The sequence below is a fragment of the Glycine soja genome, chromosome 3 (assembly GCF_004193775.1).
Source record: "Glycine soja cultivar W05 chromosome 3, ASM419377v2, whole genome shotgun sequence".
Taxonomy (NCBI): domain Eukaryota; kingdom Viridiplantae; phylum Streptophyta; class Magnoliopsida; order Fabales; family Fabaceae; genus Glycine; species Glycine soja.
In genome coordinates, this window is record NC_041004.1 from 45,595,688 (window position 1) to 45,615,505 (window position 19,818).

Sequence of the window (19,818 nt, forward strand, 5' to 3'; positions counted from 1 at the left end):
TCACGTTTAGTTGTAGGCCATTGCCGCAGCTCGTCAATGGGTCTTGATTATCACCGTCAATTCAATTCAAAATCACTTACCACTCAAGAAAAGAAAAGAAATTAAAGTTCCTAATTAAGCTACTCATGTTTGAGGCCCCACGATAAGATCCCATTATGTCATTTTAGTTTGTATCTCCTTTTCATTGGCAACAACGAAAAAACAAAACAAGAGATTCGAGGGTCCGTTTGGTTGGCAGTAAAATCAATCCCCCCTATGATGAGATACATAGCTTGCTTTGTGAACCAACCTCATAACCTAGATTCCATGGAAACTCATACCACCAGCACCCACATTGTTTCTTGACGTGAACACATCTTTTGGATTTCTCATGAAAAATGCAAATAAGGAAACCATCGTGTAGTTTCACTTAAACTTTTTTAAATGTTTTAACTATTTTCAATACGTGCGTTTCATGGTAGTTTTTTTTTTGTTAAATTATAAAGTTGTGATATTACTAAACTAATATTAACATATGTGTTTTGTTAAAAAAATATATATTAGCATATGTGCAAATCCAGAAAACAATCTTAATTAAGCATGTACTGGGAAGCAATAAAAAAACTATTTTTTTTTTATTTTGTTTCTCAACTTAAATTATCACTGATAAAAAAACTATACATACAATCCAATATATATTAGATCATAAAAGGTGTGAAATAACATGAAAGTGATGTTTTAAAAATTATGTTAGATATGAATTAGTCGTGTTCTTTAATACTATAAAGTTTAATTAACTTTATCAATTAAATCATATGAGCCATGATCAGTGAATTTTACAGGTTTGGGTTTTCAAATTAATCTTCAAGCTTATATATAACAACTAAAATATAACTAAAAATTTAATTAAAATATCTGTCGATTTTTTTTTGATTAAAATATATTGATAGTGTAAAGTTGTTTTTTAAAATTATTTTAAAAGTTGTATTTTTTGGTACATAGCATGAAACTTAAAGTTATATTTAGAATAATTTTTGAAGCGATAAAAAATGATTATTTTTCTTTATAGAAAATGAGTCGGCTCAAATAAATATTTATAAAATTTGACAGTTGCACTGTGATATTGCATATAGTAGCTTTTTAACCCAGTTTAATTATTTAGATTTGGATGTGTTCTTCTGATTTCCGAGACCCACTGTATTGTTTCCCTCTGTTTCTCTTCTCCCTTTATTCCCTGCCTGCCATTTTTATTTTTATTTCTTAACCATTTATTTATTTAATTAGTGCTTCCCCCTCCTCCATTCTCATTCTCCCTGCATCACATACACACATCATTCTCTCTCTCCTTTTGACCTAAATCATCTTCTGCTGATTCCGCGCATTTTTCTGTGACGAATTGCTCCCAAATTGTACTCACCTTTCGAGACTCAATGGTGCTTTGAATTACTTTTTTTTTTAATTGTTATTGACGTCAGTCTAATTCGTTGATTTTCTGGCGGTGAATTGTTGTCGATCAAGAGGTTTCGGTTAACAGTGCTCGTGATTTTGGTACTATTGCAATTAGGAGTGATTGCGAAGGTGCACTGCATGTTCGATTGTTGAGGAGAGGGGGTCCTCTGTTCCGAGGATTCCCGTCGCTGGTTGTTCAGATTCGAAGTTGGCTCTAAATTTTCGTTGGGGAAATGTTTGCTTCGGTTGCGGATGGGGCATTTGAGGGGAGTGGAGTTTCAGGACCCTTTTTGATTCCACAGCGCTTTGTTTGGCCTTATGGGGGAACAACGGTGTTCCTAACCGGTTCTTTCACCAGGTATCTATCTTATTACCTATTATTGTTACAACACAAGTTTTTGATATGATTTGTTATTCAACGTCATAGATGTGGTTGTTTTTTCTGATGTTAGGAATGGGAATTAATTTACTAATAATGACTTGTTTGTATTATCTACACAGATGGTCGAACCATATAGCTATGTCTCCGATGGAGGGATGCCCTGCTGTGTTTCAAGTTGTTTGCAACTTAATGCCGGGGTTTCATCAGGTTGTTTGCCCTCTCTGAATTTGGTTTGCAAACCATGAGGATATAATCCATTAGTATAATTCACACTTTTATTTTACATTGTTTACTTGTATGTATGTACGTATGTATGTGCCGGATGGTCATTAGGTTCAAAAGCATGTGCTTCTCTTTGAAAGATCAGTGTAAGGGGATGAGCTTGTCATATTGAGTTTGCCAGTGTTGCCAGAAAAAAAAATGAAAACCAAAAAAGAGGAGTGAGCTTGTAAACTAATTATGAATTAATTACTTTAAACGTCAACTTGTGTGGTTGTGATTTTCTATTTAGATTTTGCGGAAAAGGATAGGAACTTCATGATGATTTTCAACTTCCATTAGGAGTTTGTATCTGTAGTTGATGGGTAAAAATTGGCATGGCCTTCACGGAAGGCATGAGAGTTGGCCTTGTTGGAAAGAGTGGACAAGTAAACATTGATGGTTGGATTTGAAGTGACAAAACATTTGGGTAATTTGCATCATTTTGACTGTGGAGGAAGTCATGGGAGCTTGTTTTCTCAGAAGCAGGATGGTCAACTTGGTGGTAGATTAGATTGATGATCTCTATTTGAGGGTACCATGTAATGCTTTAAGCTTATTATAACTTAGATTGCCAATCAAGAGCTTTAACACATGAATTTGAAGCATATCATATTGCTGGAGCTCCCACCCTATCAATTTTACAATATTTCATTTTGACTTGCAGCTTTTTCCTATTGTACCTTTGTAGAATTGAAAGCCTGTGAAATTTTTCTTGTTTTAATTTATACATCAGAACAACTGACTACATATATAATCAAGCCTTGTATATTTTGAAGGAGCAATTTCTGTCATAATTGATTTTTCTTAAACTCTGTTTCTCCTCTTCTAATATATGTAATGGCATGAGAAAAAATATTATTAAGGGGCTGTTGGGTTTGAGAAAACATTTTTTGTTTTCACTTTTAATTACAAAAATGTCACATTGTTTTCACTTTTTTTTCCTTCCTGTTTTAAAAAATTTATATAGGAAACAGGGAAAACAGAAAACAATAAAAAGTTTTTATTGTTTCCTGTACAAGATTTTGTCAATAGGAAATAAAGTGAAAAACTGTGGCATTGTTGTAATTAAAAGTAAAAACAGACAATGTTTTCTCAAACCAAGTGGTCCCTAATTTTCATGTATTAGTTACCTCTTGAACAAAGGTGGGGTGGGATTTGGGTACAGGTATAGAACATTCCTTATAAAAAAATGGAAAAAAGAGTGGGAGTGTTATTTTTATTTTTATCATGATTCAGACTCATGAATAAACATGCAATGTGATACTTTTGGTAAGTTCTACCAATTTTTTTAGTGTTGTAGAAATTATTTGTCATCTGTCTGGTTGTTTCTCGGGAATTAATTTCCTTATTGTGGGAGATCTAAAATTTTTGATAACTAGATTGAAGAAATTTGGTAGGTAGGTTGCGCTCATATTTTGTTTTATCATGGAACAAATATTGAATAGAATAGAACCTGGATGCTCACATTTTTTTTTGGCACATCTAGATTTGTTTGTTTTTTTTTAAATGTTCCATTGTTACATATGTTAATATGTAGATATTAATTTAATATTCCATTTATCTATGTAGTATTGTACTTTTCTTCCTTTTACATTCACTTATAGTGCTGGTATGTTTAATGTAATCCACCTTGTTGATATAATATCTGATCTGATTTAGGAAATTTTAAAATACTGCTAAAACACAATATGGCAATGGTAACTGATTCATACTGACAGGGATAATATTGTTTCCAATCATGTGCAGTACAAATTTAATGTAGATGGTGAGTGGCGGCACGATGAGCAGCAGCCATTTGTAAATGGGAGCTGTGGAGTAGTGAACACTATTTATATAGTGAGAGAACCAGATATCTTACCTTCCATCTTAAATACTGAAACACCTGGTCGATCACACATGGAGGTTGACAACATGGTAAGTTTCTTTTCCTTCTCACTTTTTCCCCCTTTGGCTGTTGTTACACTTTAGTGTTTGGATAGTATTCTAAATGACACAGGAGCTTGACTCCTCCTGTGTGGATGGACTGCATTTTCCAATACAACAGGAATGGCAGAGGAGCTTGAATCCCACATTCACTCTGTTGCAGAAACTGAATTCCCATTTAATATAGAGGCTTTCCCCTCTTTAGAGACTGGCTTTTGGGAATGGATTCTCCCCTGTATCATGAATGTTATGTTTTTAACATCAGTTTTATTATTGTTGTCTTCAATGTGGGATTCATTTCATGCAAAAAAACATGCTTGCATTTGTAGTCCTATACATGTGACCGTAAAATCCCAGTTTAATAAATTATTGAAGTCAGAATTTACTGTAAGGTGAAAGTTATCAGCTATTTAGAAGAAATAATGATGGTCTGTTTACTTTAAAGTGACTTCATTGCCTTGTTCGTCATACAGTAGTGGCATAGCAAGATAAAATTACCAGAGGAGGCAAATGTGATTTTTGCTGGATTATTTGAGCTGCTTGCAAGACCAACTATGTTTGCCTAATTCCCTGAAGGATTTGATCATATTGGATTTGAATCTTCTAGATTTCCTTTTGCTTTGAAAAATTAGATATCTTAATTTTCTTGTATATAATATCATTTCAAATGGTGTCAGATTGCATGCCATAATCCTTGATTCCCTGTAGTCTTAGACTATATGCAACACAAAGAAAGCTACTTGACATGACCTGGAAATTTTACCAGGAAGCTAATCCCAGGATGACTGTGTCTGATCTGGAGGTTTCTCGCCACCGTATATCGGTATTCCTGTCCACGCATACTTCATATGATTTGCTTCCCGAGTCAGGAAAGGTATGAATATTTGTAACTTCTCATTTTCCATCCCCATTCAATAAGGATTTGAAAGTTGAAACTTATGTTGTTTTAGCTCATTTTTCTTGATTGGTTTGTTATAATTGCAGGTCATTGCCTTGGATATAAATTTACCAGTTAAGCAAGCATTCCATGTTCTTTACGAACAGGTTTTCCCTGCCTCTTTACTCCATTTTTAATCATGCCTTCCCCCTGTTCTTTAATTTACACGAGGGCACACACACCCATGTCCATGGAAGGTATGTCCATCTGCACATTAGAGTTTTACCTTGTATGAATTCTAATGCAAGCTGCTTTCAGGGTATATCTATGGCTCCTCTATGGGATTTTTGCAGGAGCCAGTTCGTTGGAGTTCTTAGTGCAATGGACTTCATTCTAATATTGAAAGAGGTTTGTGGTGAATAAACATTTATGCAATTCTTACAATAAATCATTTAAACTGTTACAAGATAATTTAGGCTTGTAAAAAATATTTTAAAGAGACATTTTTTAGCATTGAAAGTATTTACATTCTAGAATCTCTTTGATACCTTTGTTTTTAGGCAATTATCTTCTAGTCCTTCCAATGTTAGATATGTATGGTTTTAAGAGCCTTCATGTTGTCATCATGATTGTTCATTGTTACTAATTCAGTATCTAATATATGATTCACTCTTATAATGGAATGCATGATGCATTGGTGCATATTTCTTTGAATTCTATAATGATGTAACTAGCACAATTGCAGCTGGGGAACCATAGTTCAAATTTGACTCAAGAACAACTCGAGACTCATACTATAGCTGCCTGGAAAGAAGGAAAATTTCAACAATTCAGAACACTTGATAGTAATGGGGGATCATATCCTTGGCGATTTGTTCATGTAAGTGCTCATGAGCTGTTGTGATAATATTTTGTGTGTTTTCTACATTATTCTTCCGATTGCATATCATGTAAGATTGTCAACTTTTTATATGTTCAGGGTTGTAAGCTGTGACATATTCAGGAATGCATTTGCAACATAATTGATGAGTATTAAGTCCTAGACAATATGAATATCTTTTAAGACATTTAGATATAGGTATATACCATTGGTTCAATTTTCATTTTTTTAATGTGCAAGTTTCATTTGGTTGGATTTTGAGAAAAATTGTACAATTTAGTTCTTGGTGGGCTTTTGAGCCAAACAATGTGTACTGAACCAAATGTATATAGTATATATATGCATACATGATATGTGAACAAAAAGCAGCGAGACATTATCTTATTTTAGAAATCATACTAGAGTTTGGTTCTGAAAGTTTGTTTTGGTCGTGCATCTAAATTGTATGTAATAGACATATGTAGAGGGAGTAGGATAAGGCTTCTGTTGTTGTATTCCACATAAAAGGAACACCTTTTTTAGTGAACTGGTCAGGTACCATAATATCATCCTTTCCTTGTGATTTTCTCTTATTAATTGGGACACGCTTCTGCTTCATTGCTTGATTTGCTTCTCCCAGTTATCTGTTATTCCTTTTGCTCCATGCTCTTTATCATTTTGTTTGATGTAAATCTTTATGTATTCTTTTGCATTCAGATGCTTGATGATGATTTAACATTGTATAGAAAATGGATTTTTTAGTCCAACCCTTCATTCTGATTATGTTTTATGATTGGATTTTTTTCTCCCCCCCAATCTTCAGGCCGGACCCCATGAATGTCTTAAAGATGTGGCTTTGAAGGTTTTGCAAAACAAGGTGTCATCTGTTCCTATCATCCACTCTTCTTCAGAGGATGGTTCACATCCTCAACTGCTACATCTTGCTTCGCTATCTGGAATACTAAAAGGTAAGCTACTGAATCAATTGGCTATAGATAAATGGTTTGGAATTTGAAACTGATGTATGGATTCAATTTTCAGTTATATGCAGGCAGTTTAAGCACTCCTTGAGTTCTTTTCCCATTCTTCAACTTCCAGTGGCTTCAATACCTTTGGGTACATGGATGCCTAGAGTTGGGGAACCAAATGGACGGCCACTAGCGATGTTGATGCCAAGTGCTTCTCTCGGTGCTGCTCTTTCAATGTTTGTTCAAGGTGATCATTCTTCTGTAAGAAATTAACAAGGTGCTTGTTCTGTTTAGTTGCTGAGTTATGGTTTTCCCCCCCTACTATTTTTCCATGAAGGGTTCCAACTTCAAATTCACTCCAAGGCTATTCTTTCAATGACCTTCTTTAATTAAAAATTATTATCAATTAAGAAAGGGAACACAAAATTGAAGGGGAGGTTCATGCACACATTATGCAACCTTTCATTTGTGCACTAACCAATAGGAGCAATCATTTTGTTTGACAAATATTATATGTTGAGACTTGAGACTCAAATTTGAAAATGTAAAAAATTTAGTTTCAACAGTACTGTGTATGGAGTGGTACAACATGTTTCACTTAGAATTTTCTTAATTAAAGTGTCATTTCATGAATACGATTATGATTTTTTTTTTGGCAAGAGGGTAATATTTGGTGAATAGCTTTCACCGTTCCCATGGGAACTGAATTTTCTTTTCATAGTGTTGCAAAAGTTAGAATACTTGCAAGAGAGATGTGTATTGGAATCTGTGTCAACTATACAGAAAATATTCATACTGAAAGCAATGAATACAAAGGATTTATTGTTACACAGTATACCACATAATTACCCTATTTCCATTCTTCTTAGCAAATATGCTTTCTCTTTGCAGCCAAAGTTAGCTCAATACCGATTGTGGATAATAATGATTCGTTACTTGACATTTATTCAAGAAGGTAGTATTTCTTTTCTCCCCCTTCTGTCCCATGTGTATGATGATTTTACTATGTATACTTTGAAAGGTTTCCTCAAGCATATATGAAACGTGCCTATTATTTTCTTTTCAGTGATATTACTGCATTGGCTAAAGATAAAGCTTATGCTAGGATATCTCTCGATGAAATTAGTATTCACCAGGTGATTACTACGTGATGGATAGCACATTGATTTTGCTTGTTAGCAGAAACTAGATCTAAATATTTGCACTTATGATTGTAGGCATTGCTTTTGGGACAAGATGCAACTTCTCCTTATGGGCTTTACAATGGTCACAGATGTCACATGTGTTTGAGATCTGATTCGCTTTACAAAGTGATGGAGCGGTTGGCTAATCCTGGTATTGTTTTCTTTACTAAGAAGCTCGTTCTACTTTCTTAGAAGAAAAGGAAAGGGTTAAAAATGACATTAGTTTCTCGGTCACCAATTTCCTCCTTCATTTTACAGGGGTTAGGAGACTTGTGGCTGTGGAGGCTGGCAGCAAGCGTGTGGAAGGGATTATTTCTTTAAGCGATGTGTTCAGATTCTTGTTAGGCTAGTTGGGATATATTGGCCGGCTTATATGAAGGAAATAGCTGTGGTTGGCATTGGAAGGAACTCGTTTGTTCTATTTGCACTGCTTTTCTGAGCTATCCCCAGTCTTCCTTGGTGCTGTTGCCCTCGTATACTGTTTTAGGATAGAAACTGGAGAGAAAAATCTGTAAATTGAGGATCGTTTTTCTCCGTTAAACATCTTAACGAAATTGTTTTCTCCTTGTGTGCCGGCACATCTGCAATACATGTGTCCAGTGCTAATAGAAATCAAGGAGAAGCTGTGGGAAGAAAAAAAAAAAAGACTAGGAAAAGATAAAAATATAAAGCCGTATGCAGCACCATGCGCTAATAGAAATCAAAGGAGAAACTGTGGGAAGAAAAAAAAAAAATAAAGACTAAGAAAAGCCGTATGCAGCAGAATGCTGTTGGATGGAGTTGGTTGTATCGTTGTATTTTAAGAGTCTTATTTTTTCCGGATCATCATGACTTCAGATTTCAGCTGACAAGTTCATCAGAGCGTTTCCAATTGAGAAGGCTTCTTGACTTTCTTTTAGTGGGTTTTACATGGTTACATAGAATTTAAAAACTTCAAGCATATGTTCCAATGGTGTAATTCCTTTTCACAAAAAAGAAATGGTGTAATTTTTAAGAGGTTGAAAAGTATTTCATGGACCACAGTGATATTTATATATTTTTATTTTAATTTAAAATATTAATTTTTATTTTTAATTTTGAAATAATAAATTCAAAGAAATAAAAATATTAAAGTATATTTACCTGGAAGTTCGTTAATTGCAAAAGCTATCTTAAAAAGGTAAAAAGAAAAAAATGTTCCGTTAAGATTTAAAAGCGTACGTGATAATGATTATTATGTTTCAGTTTTTTTCTTAACAAAAATATTCCGCAGCCACAGGCGAATAAGCAAAATTCCTATTTAACCCGGATGTTGAGTGCCCCCGGCTAACAGAATATCCGTATTCCGAAGCTATTTTAAGAGACAAGGAAATATTACAAAACTGGATTGGTCAACTATACTAATTCCAGCGCTTGACCCTGTTGACCATGATATAGATGGCCAGAAACTTCTATTTCAGCATATCCTATATACAACAACAAGAAGGCGAGAAAAGGAATCAATTATTGATATGGGCTAAAATCTGGCTCTTAATTCTTTGCATGTGCATTTGAATATCTCTGTAAACATGAAAATTTCGTAGACTGCGTGGATGCAGGATGGTAACAGCAGTATCAAATATTGGAGTCACATCAGCTGGAGGACATTGTTGGTTGGCACAAGTCTGCAAGTTAAAGAACATTAATTAAAATGTGGTTAGAATATTCTCAAAAACATGGTGTAATAAATGTATAGAAGTTCAAAGGCAAGATGGTAAAATCCAATAAGATGTGCGCTCAAAACCTCACGGAAGCATTTTTGTGGCCAAGTTACCTAGGCTCTGCCTAGATAGAAGGGATCGGGTTCAAATCTCATCGTTAGAAAAAATTAACAATACTAATAACTAATCTTTCTCAATAATAATAATAAAAAAAACCTTAGGCTCTGGCCTTGAGTATGACAAGAAACAAGCTTTTGGGCGTTTCATGTCTCATTTAAATTACCTGTATCGTGATCCCTGTGGCGACACAGGAAGTGATGAGGTCCAGGAGAATTTGAGTATTAACTTTGTCAGAATCATTATGCAGTTTTCTACCAGATGCATTATTGAGTAGAGGCTTCGATGGATGAGAAATTGACCGATTATGGTAATCAAAACTTCCACTAATTTGCCCTTGGGACCTAATCACAGGTAACCTTGAGTTGGTTGCCAGCTGCTGATTATCCGCACAATCCAATGCCTGTTCAATCCTCGTCAAAGCATCTTCACCTTCCTTCGTCGAAGACAATGCCTGAATTATAACATCAAGTAGAGTTTTTAGAAGCTTATAGATTTGAGGCAATACTTAACAATATTCCAATGTATAGTCGTCTTCTATGGTTCTTCTAGATTATTGAGCCGTTGCAATAAAATCAGTACGTCTGACTTTATGTTTAGTGGCATATCATATTATGATTGCAGCTTAGACTAACGATACATCATTTTTCAGAACTGGATCATCAACAATAAATGATTTGCAAATATATAGAAACATAAGTGTTCCTGTATTGCCAAAGCATGGACAGAAATCACAGAATAAAATGTGTTAAAAAACATTTTACATATAACTCATGTAGAAATTAAGAGACAAAAGCTTTTCTGAATGTGCTCATGCTAATAAACACCTAGCTGAATGCTTTAATTTATTCTAAGTACAATATATCCAGTAGTGTTCTTGAATATGCTTGAGTGTGAATAGACACCCAACTGAATGCTTTGGCTTATATACGTGAAGTTTACAAAGATAATAAATGTACAGTATAACTTGCAAGAAAGTAATTAAGCTTTCACTATTTCCTAAGATGCATCAAACCTATTCTACTTGTTATACAATGAATCTAGACTACTTGGGAAGTAGAACATTAATGTGATTCTATTTCCAACAATTCATAACGATACCAAAAGCAAAGGCGGCAAAGGATCTGTGGGCCGTCCATACCTGAAATGCAGCATCCACCATAGCATGTGCTCTAAGTTTGGATCCTTTAATAATTTCAACAGCTGACCCTAACTCTTGCACCAGAGAACCATCCATTGTATTGGGAAGGCTGTCATGATTGTCAAAACTTGCTTTGGGATTCATCTGTGGTGGCGGAGAGTTTCTGATGTGCTCTGTATTATGTTTCCTCGAATAACACAGAGCATTAAAAACCTGAAAATGAAATAATCAACCGCAAGTTGCTTCAATGTTACGACAGACTGTTGTAATGATAGATTTCTGTGAGAAAATGTAACTGTATTTGTCACTGAAAAACCGAAACTGAATTCATGAATTTACACTCACGTCAGAGAGGGCTCAGCTATTTATAGCTTCCCCAGACTCATGATCAGAAAACACAAAAACAGAAAGACTTAAGTAGCTGTAGTTAGTTACAGAAGCTAATGTTTTCCCTTTTCTATATTGTTAGTACATGTTAGTGACACACTATACTTAAGCTGTAATAACAAAACAATAATCCACGGAAGCCACATGCCTGTCCACTGGCTTCCTTAAGCTGTATAACATGTGGCGTAATGCTTCTTGAAAGCCTCCGATCATTAAAGCAGTCTGCATCATTTTGGTTTCCCACTATCTCACTATTTGCATTTTTAAGTTCCAATAACAATTTCCCCGGTGACAGTGCCTGGAGAAAAAAAAAAGTCAAGAATATCACCAACAACCAAGCTACTTTTAAATATATATGCAGACGAATAACAAAGCACCCAAATAAACAATGAAAATGAGAGGGTACAATAGTTTCCATATTAACTGCATGAAATCAACTAATAATTGTGCTTTTTATCTAGAGCATGTGCTAGCATGGAAAGGGCATGTATGCCTGCTTCCTTCATTTGATCATTTATCACCGTACATGATTGAGCACACACTGCTTCTTGTGCCCAGAGTTGATCAATAATAGCAGACTCATGAAAAAAGGGAGAGGGAAACCAAGGACATTGGAGGAAATTGTTAGGAAGGATCTCATAGTAAATAATATCACTGGCGATTTGGTCTTTCACTGAGTTTAATGTTGTTGTGTGATTCATATAATTGATCTCATCATACATAGTGGGATAAGGCTTTTGTTGCTTATTATAGCAGTTGAAACAATTTGATTATGTGGAGGTTTGTCCATTTATCAATCATTCTAAGAAGTAAAGAATAACAATTGGTTTGCCATTACAATAATAATCTATTGTAATCCTATCCTGTCAAGCTATGTGAGAGAAAATAACAGGAGATTAGGTAAAAATGGAACATATAAAACCAAAGTATAAGCACCAAATAATATTTATTTGGGGGGAAGGGTGATGGATAGAGGAGCAAAAAGGAACAGCCATTACATCATGGACACGGTATTCAGAGACTAAATAATTGTCCATCGATAGTTGTTGATAAGCAATCAAACCTTTTTGGGCTTAGCTAATGCTAAAGTACTTGAAGAGGTGGGTGCCTTCTCCACAGGTCCACTTGAATTATATGTCATGTTCCCCCCAAAGCGTGAATTTCCTTTCTTGTGTGGTTTTTTACTTATGCGAGGAACATTACTAGCACTAATCTGCTGCCTCAGAGTTTCTGGCATAGTATCCAATGGATTCAAAGGCATGCAATCAATGTCCTACACCCAAATTTCTACTAATTAAAAGCACATAGTAAATATAAAAACCAGTTTCTCAATTTCACAAATCTTATGCCAAATTTTTTCAATTCAATAGGGAGAAAAAGAGTATTGAGTTTTGAAGGATCAGTTATGGAATTTGCTAATATCAATTGCAATAGGAAGCTTCAATATATTTTTGATGATTATAGGAAGCTACAGTATATATAGGCTTTGGGTGCTAAATCTGGTGCCCAAAAATCAGGATAGTATCTTACTATACTACACGCAGAAGAATCACAATCCTAAACACTATATCTATTGCAATAATTCCTAAGGTGCTCTTTGAATAAACTTCTCTATAAGCATTTTAGGAAAAAAAAAGAAAGAAAAATAAAATAATTTTTTTTCATAAGTTCAAATTATAAGCATTTATCCAAAAAATCGATTTAACATGCATATACTAATTTTAAATTACAGGAGAAATTTATTTCATTTTTTATTATTTTTTCCTCCTATAAGCGCCTATGAGAGACTTATCCAAGACCTAAATCAGAAATTCGTACAAATCCTGAATCCAACGACTTGAATTGGCAATATCTTCACACTCCACAAGCTGGGAGCAGAATTTGATAATGTTTTGAAAACTGGACCAATTACTGAACGAATGGGCACTAGTTCACGGTACTGTTGTTGAGCCATAGTCAAACAAATGATAATTAAATATACATTTCAATATTATATAATTATACTAAGCAATAAATTAAAAATCAGCAATAATCTTCAACTTTTTTTAGGAATGTGCCATAGAAAGATTTCATTAAATATTTGTTATATTCTACAAGACATTTAAATTAATTTTAACTTTTTTTATTAATTAAAAAACTTGTTTGAATATTTGATAAATAATTTTTTTTAGTAATATCTATCATTTTTTTAAAACGTTACTTGAAATAAAATTTTTTAGTGTTAGTTTTAATTTTTAGCTTTTTACATTTTTTTTACTTTTACCCTCAATCTATTATTTATTAATTTTTCTTATTATCTTTAAACCATGATTTTATTAATTTTTATGTTATTTTACACTTTTCACTATTTTAATAATTATTTTTGTCAAATACTTATAATTTAATAAGTTAACTTTTTAGTTATTAATTAATTTTGAGTTAACTTTTTAGTTACTAATTAATTTTTTAATTTTGAGCTAACTTTTTAACTCATTTCCTCAAATGATGATGAGGATGAAAATATTGGTCTTATTTGAAACTACATACATCTTCAAGAAGGGATGTAATAACATTTTAAAAAATCTGTATATGCTAATAAGAGACCGTATTACCATGACAGAATCAACACCCAATTCAGGACGGTCAAACTGAACTCTGTAATTGTCATGGTCAACTGTAAGCACACTGCCATCATGAATCTCTCTTGTTTTTTTCGAGTGGAAAGCAATTACTCGTTGTCCAACACATAACGGCTTAGACAAATCTGTTGGAAGTCCATCCCTGATACCAGTCCGCAGTTCATCGTAATATTTCCGAACAGATTCACGATACTGTTCAAGTTTTTGTCTTTCTCCGTGAAGAAAGCGTTCTGAAAACCTGCGAGGTTTGCCAAGGGAACTGCAAGAAACAATTAAATATAACGTCAAATATGAACTTTCCAATTCCAATATTTACTTAACTGGATTCCATACCTTCTAATGACACTCCACTCAACACGAGTTAGCCTTGGGATTCTCCCTAGATCAACATGATTTAAGTATTCCATGAACTCCCTTTTGGAAAACCATGGATAATCAATTGCGCTATAAAACCATTCAAACATACACCATCGACGAACCATATAAGATGACAAACAACCAGAAAGCTTTTCCTGATACGTACCAACTAAAATGTTTAATGCCCCACCGTGGACCGGGGTCAAATTCTTATTCTGTTTACTTTTCAATATTTTCTCAGAAGATTTCTCTTTAGGTGTGAATGGTCTCTGTAAAATCGTCTTACGTCTACTTCTATGTTTAGTTGATGAACCAACTCCAGGGACTGCATGATCAACCTTCTGTTTCAAACCCTGAAGTTTAATTTTATCTCTGTTTTGCCTTGTTGATTTTCCTTCAGGTAAAACAGACTTCTCATCTTTTTTGTGAGCCATTTTTTCTTCCTTTAACTGGACAGATGATTCTAGATGGGAGAGGAAAAGGATGAGAACACAGTAATGAAATAAAAGAATTTGAACAGAAGAAAATATGTAAACTCCCCCAGGATGACTAAAACAAAAAACATGAACAGGAGTAGCAACTAACAACAAGAAGTAGATTTTCATCAAGAAATTCATGGAATTTAAGTTGAACATGAAAATACGCAAATATTTGATTCCAAATCATACGAAGAGGTTAAAATGCAATTAATTATGCCAATGTGAAGAAGTTGGAAAATAGATGTTTCATACTTTTAGGAGTTATAAGGTTGTCTTGGTGGTTAAAAGGGATAGGGGGGGAAGGGAAGGGAGAGGTTGTAGGTTTGAATCCCTCCCACTAACAAAACCTAACAACTAACAATTAACATTAGCCGATAAAAAAAAGATGTTTCATACTTTCATTCTTGTATTGAACTCACAAATGCTCTCAATATCGTGTAGACTGGGTTATTAGATGGGCTGAAATGAGACAAATATATCTTAACTAAGTGAATTAATATAAATGCATAATAAACTCTCTCTGTTGGTATGTGTACAAGTGAGTTTGTACATGTCTCCTATACCAAAAACTCCTTTCTTACCAGATTCCATTGTAGATGTTGATACCAATAGACACATGTCAGCCAAAGTGAGCAAAGCATCCATGGAAGAGCTTTTATCTGTCAGATAAAATAATTACATAGTCTCTAAAGAACAATGTGGAGGAAAAGGAAATTAAATTTTTGAAAATTCCAACCATTGCCCTTCAGCTCCCCCACCTTCTATACTACCTTTCAAGTACTCTTCATCAATAGAAGCATCATAAAACTTGGCAGGAACTGTCTCAGACTCTTGGTGCTAATTAACGGATTAGAAAATAGTTAATTCAAATATTGAAAACATTTGATAAAACATGGTATGAACACAAGAAAGTCAACTAGAAAGCTTGCCAGTTGCCACAAGCTTGTATTTGAATGTTGATGTTTATTCACAAAACCAAAATCGAAATTCATCTTTTGAAGCAATAATACAGCCAACAGAATCCAGCTAATGGCATAACATGCAGGACGGCTGTTAAATACCATTATTTGCCCACTCTGAACCAGAGAGAACTCCTGCTTTGATTTTTTGTATGGATTTTGAGATACACGGGGAGAGACACCTCTTTGTGCAGCCTCAGTTGATGCCATAGTCACAACATGTGCAGCTTCGTCATCATTAGCATCAAACATTGACTTTGGGTTTCTCTTATTAGGCAAAACATAATTTTCCCTATCATCAGGCTTAGAGTCGTTAACTGGGAAACGAGGCGTCCTTTTCGCAACTGGCCAAGGTGGGATACCTGATTAGTTGTTGAACAATCATCAATATTGCAATCAAATGTAGAATGATACATATTATAGAAATATATAACCAAGTATTGAGTTTAAAGAATTGAAAAGAAGTATTCAAGCTTCATGTTCGAACCTAAATGGCTAATTAACATGCACTGGAAGGGAGGTGAGTACAAAAAGGTATAGTTTTATTAGTGCTACTATTTAATTCAAATTTTTTAATTGTAAGTATTTTTCACACATAGTGAAAGCAAATTCTACCAAAGGCAAATGATAAATGAAGTTTGTTCTCAAATACCAAACTACATCAAGAAAGCAATGGATAAAGATTTCTGCATACAAATTTATCTTGATAGAACTTGACATCAGCTGGATCATATTCTAATTGAAGAAAAACAAACAAGCACCTTACATACAACAGGCACAAGATATAAAATATTGCATAATTGCAACCATTCTGTCAAGTGAATGATTTAGATATCAATAGTGCTATACTGGTAGAATAAAGTCCAAATATACATATAATGTAAATCTTTTCTAAGAATATTTATGTAGTTTTTTGGGGGAGGGGGGAATGGGAGAGAGAGATTGAGCTATGGACTAGTCATCCTTTCAGTTATAGGAGAGAAATTTGCTTGTCTTTCGTCTTAACTATCAGTCTCTAGTTACATCGATTGTAAACAGATATAACTTCTACTTTAGTAATCCAAAAATGATGAAAAAAGGTCAGTTAGAGGAAAGCTAAGGAAGATTCCCTTCATGATAAAGAGGGGAGGGGGACTATGAATGGTAATTCACCATCAAATTGTCTTTTCTTTAATAGAGAAAGGCAACCATCCTTGGAAGCAATTGACTGAGATTGGACAGAATCATTGGATATACTAAGCTGAATTTTTCCACACTTTCGTTTCATAGGTTGTCGAGATCCTGGTACATCATTTCTCTCCCTTTCACTATCACTCTCTTCCTGCAAATTTCCAGTCCAGAATTTTAATAAAGATGAAAATGCAATCATAAGCATGAACTACATCACTTGTAACGTCATGACAGTTGCCGAGGAAAAAGTAGCAGTATTATGCTATAAAGGTACGGCGTTGCCAATAAACACAATAGTTTTTTAATTTAGTTTTAGGCATAAAAGTTCCATCTTTCTTTCTTAGCTGAAAATTTTTGCTTCTGCAAAATATTTTTTCACACCAAAAGCTGCTTTTAGAACTCAGATTTTTTCCCTAGAAAAATAACTCCTCCTACCCGATGGAAAATGTTATATTTCATCTTAAACAAATTGGCAGTATGAGAAGTAGTTCAACAGGTATATAAACCACATCCCAATAATTGAGGTAGACAATATGTACTATAGGCTCAGATACCAACTTGAAGTGGGACTAAAATTGGTAGTGAATTGCTTGAGACTAAAATTGGTAGTGAATTGCTCTGTTAACAAATCTGTACAACGAAATCCCTTGATTATAGGATCCAAATCTATCCTAATTACATGAAAAGTATATAGGAAATAAAATTTACACAAAAAAAAATCTCAATCATATCTCAACAGAAAAGAACAACAGAGCAAACATTTAAAGGAAATTGTTAGACAACCACAATCATAACAAAGCGGCAAATTTTTATCTTTGACCATACCACCATACTATAGTGATCTGTGATCATTGCAATTAGGCCAACAGCAGAAGCTGACTCCTTTGGCAGAGATAGGTATGCCTGTAAATTACAACTTGTAGTTTAAATGACACTTAAAACAAAAGAGCTACACAAAATTAGTTAGTTCATGATACATAGAGAAAGAAATCTGCAGGTAATATGGACTTAAATATTCAAACTAATTCAAGCATATAGACAAATGAGTGGCTTTATGGGGGTGTATGATCACTAGTCTTTACAAGTGGGTCAACAGACAACCATTTTTGTTGCTCTTCAATATTCTACTGCTAACTGCTATGAGGACAGAAATCATCTACAGTCTCAAGAAAAGTTTGAGAACCCATAGGGATAATCCAAAACTCAATTAATCAGTTTCCATAAAAGAAAATCTAAATTTTAGACAAATCAGCCAAGATTAAAAAAATGAATACAAACAAAAATAAGACTGAAATAAAGACAGTACATAATGATAAGTTTCATACCATATAGCTACAGACTAAGCTACTGGTAGTATTAATGTACCTTACTGATATTGTAAAGGGCCTCCACCATTTTAGCAGATCTACTAGATACAATTTCAGCCACCTGGAATTCAAAATAAATCAATAAGAATGTAGAATGATAACAAAACTTCTAATGACTTAGGTGAATTGGTGATGATAACAAATAGGAAGCCAAAACAAGTACAACTGGCCTCAAATTTCGAATAAAAAAAGATGCCAGGATATAGTAACTGCAAAACTGAAGCACACCTTGGTCCAGTCTTTCCCGTGCTTCCTGTACGCTTCATAAAACTGGTTTAGTTCTCCGGCTTTCCATTTAGGTCCTAATTCATCAGACATATTTTTCTTCTGCACACAGGACACAGCAAATAGTAGAAGAAAAGTCAAACTTTAACTAAGAGAAAAATAATGTTTGGAACAAGCAGAGAAATGGACCAGAGAATCAGCAAAAGTTACAAATATAAGACAAATTCTTGTCAAGTGAAATCTTTGAAAAACACCTATTAATAACTCCAATACTGCACATTAAACAAATCCCAATAACTATCATTTTATCTAATTTAACAGCTATTCTAGTATATGCTCCTTTCCGATTTCAACTACCAAACCAAAAACACTTACCCGTTGCTTATTTTTACTTGAGCCGACTTCATCTTTCTTGGTAGAGACTTCACTTGAAAACCGCTTATTCTTCATAGTTCTAGGTTTCTTCGTTGGTGCCATGAATCCTTTATCTATCATCATCAGCACGAAAAATATAAAATAAATTAAACCATGCAATAACAAAAGCTCAGTTACAACTTACAATTCAGCTCCAGAGCTGATCAATAACGCATGATAGAAACATAAACACGTAAAATCTTTCTCCAATAAAAAATCAAGAAGAAGCATGTTAGCTTTATCAAAAACAAACAAACAAACAAAAAAAGCGAAGAAATTGTTTCTTGGAAAAAAAGCAACATTATCAGCAAGAACCCACCAAAGGCCAAAATTCTGAAAACTAACGGAAGATCGATCAATCGAAATTGTTTCTTACACTGAAATTCAGGTTCCAAATCACAAATCGAACGGTGAAATTGACTTACCATTGGTAGCGCTTATTGGATTCGCGCGAAAGAGGAGAGAGAAGTGGAAGAGTTAAGACTTTAGAGAGAGAAGTAAAGAAAATTTGCCGCGAAATTGTTTATATTTTGTTTTCCCAGTTTGGCTAATGCCTTTGCTTGTTTACACGTGTCTTGGTATGTCACATCCACGGTCCTGGTTACGAGCCTAATTGAAGATCCAACTTGTCGTTACACACGATTATATTTAAATTTATGTAATATCATTTCGAAGAATTTTCTCTCCGAGTTTTAGTTATTGCAGTTTAAATTAAACCCTCATAAGTTTGAAATATTATACTTGCATTATTGTGTTTTTTCCTTTTTAATTTAAAAATTTAGATGTCGGACTTCGCACAGTCACAAATATCAATCGTCTTCAAATGATATTTTATTGTTAACTTTCTTTTACTAATATCTTACAGTAATATTTCTTTTAAAATATTTATTTTTTGTAATGTTTGAGAAAAATAATTGTTTTGAACCAACTGCTGCATGGATATGACTACAAGAGATTTTGCTTGAGCCTCCTTCATGTTGCGTTAATGTATATGTTCAAATTTAGTATCCCAAATAATTTCAA

The 19,818-nt window shown here is 34.0% G+C and overlaps 2 protein-coding genes across 3 annotated transcripts; one reads left to right on the forward strand and one right to left on the reverse strand.

Annotated features, from left to right (window-relative positions):
* The first annotated feature begins 1,125 nt into the window (after nt 1-1,125).
* Nucleotides 1,126-8,890, forward strand: LOC114407600 (sucrose nonfermenting 4-like protein). 2 transcript variants are annotated; one of them, XM_028370772.1, is made up of 14 exons: nt 1,126-1,412; nt 1,544-1,786; nt 1,930-2,017; nt 3,818-3,985; nt 4,761-4,868; nt 4,979-5,038; nt 5,190-5,279; nt 5,617-5,751; nt 6,554-6,698; nt 6,772-6,945; nt 7,590-7,653; nt 7,765-7,834; nt 7,916-8,033; nt 8,141-8,890. In XM_028370772.1, exons 2-14 carry the CDS (start codon nt 1,662-1,664, stop codon nt 8,230-8,232), a joined length of 1,437 nt encoding a protein of 478 aa, XP_028226573.1. In that variant the 5' UTR covers nt 1,126-1,412; nt 1,544-1,661; the 3' UTR covers nt 8,233-8,890. The 2 variants fall into 2 exon arrangements, with proteins under 2 accessions (XP_028226573.1, XP_028226572.1); XM_028370771.1 differs by having other exon boundaries at nt 1,126-1,388; nt 1,498-1,786.
* A 173-nt stretch (nt 8,891-9,063) lies between these two features.
* LOC114405333 (protein ALWAYS EARLY 2-like) lies at nt 9,064-19,279 on the reverse strand. Its single transcript, XM_028367915.1, has 17 exons — nt 19,221-19,279; nt 18,757-18,869; nt 18,385-18,483; nt 18,155-18,217; nt 17,615-17,692; nt 16,772-16,940; nt 15,524-15,981; nt 15,431-15,497; nt 15,211-15,319; nt 15,080-15,119; nt 14,158-14,843; nt 13,798-14,083; nt 12,270-12,479; nt 11,355-11,504; nt 10,820-11,032; nt 9,845-10,132; nt 9,064-9,525 (listed from the first exon to the last, which is right to left on the reverse strand). The coding sequence occupies exons 2-17, from the start codon at nt 18,856-18,858 to the stop codon at nt 9,361-9,363; spliced, it is 3,183 nt and encodes a 1,060-aa protein (XP_028223716.1). The 5' UTR covers nt 18,859-18,869; nt 19,221-19,279; the 3' UTR covers nt 9,064-9,360.
* Between the last annotated feature and the right edge of the window lie 539 nt (nt 19,280-19,818).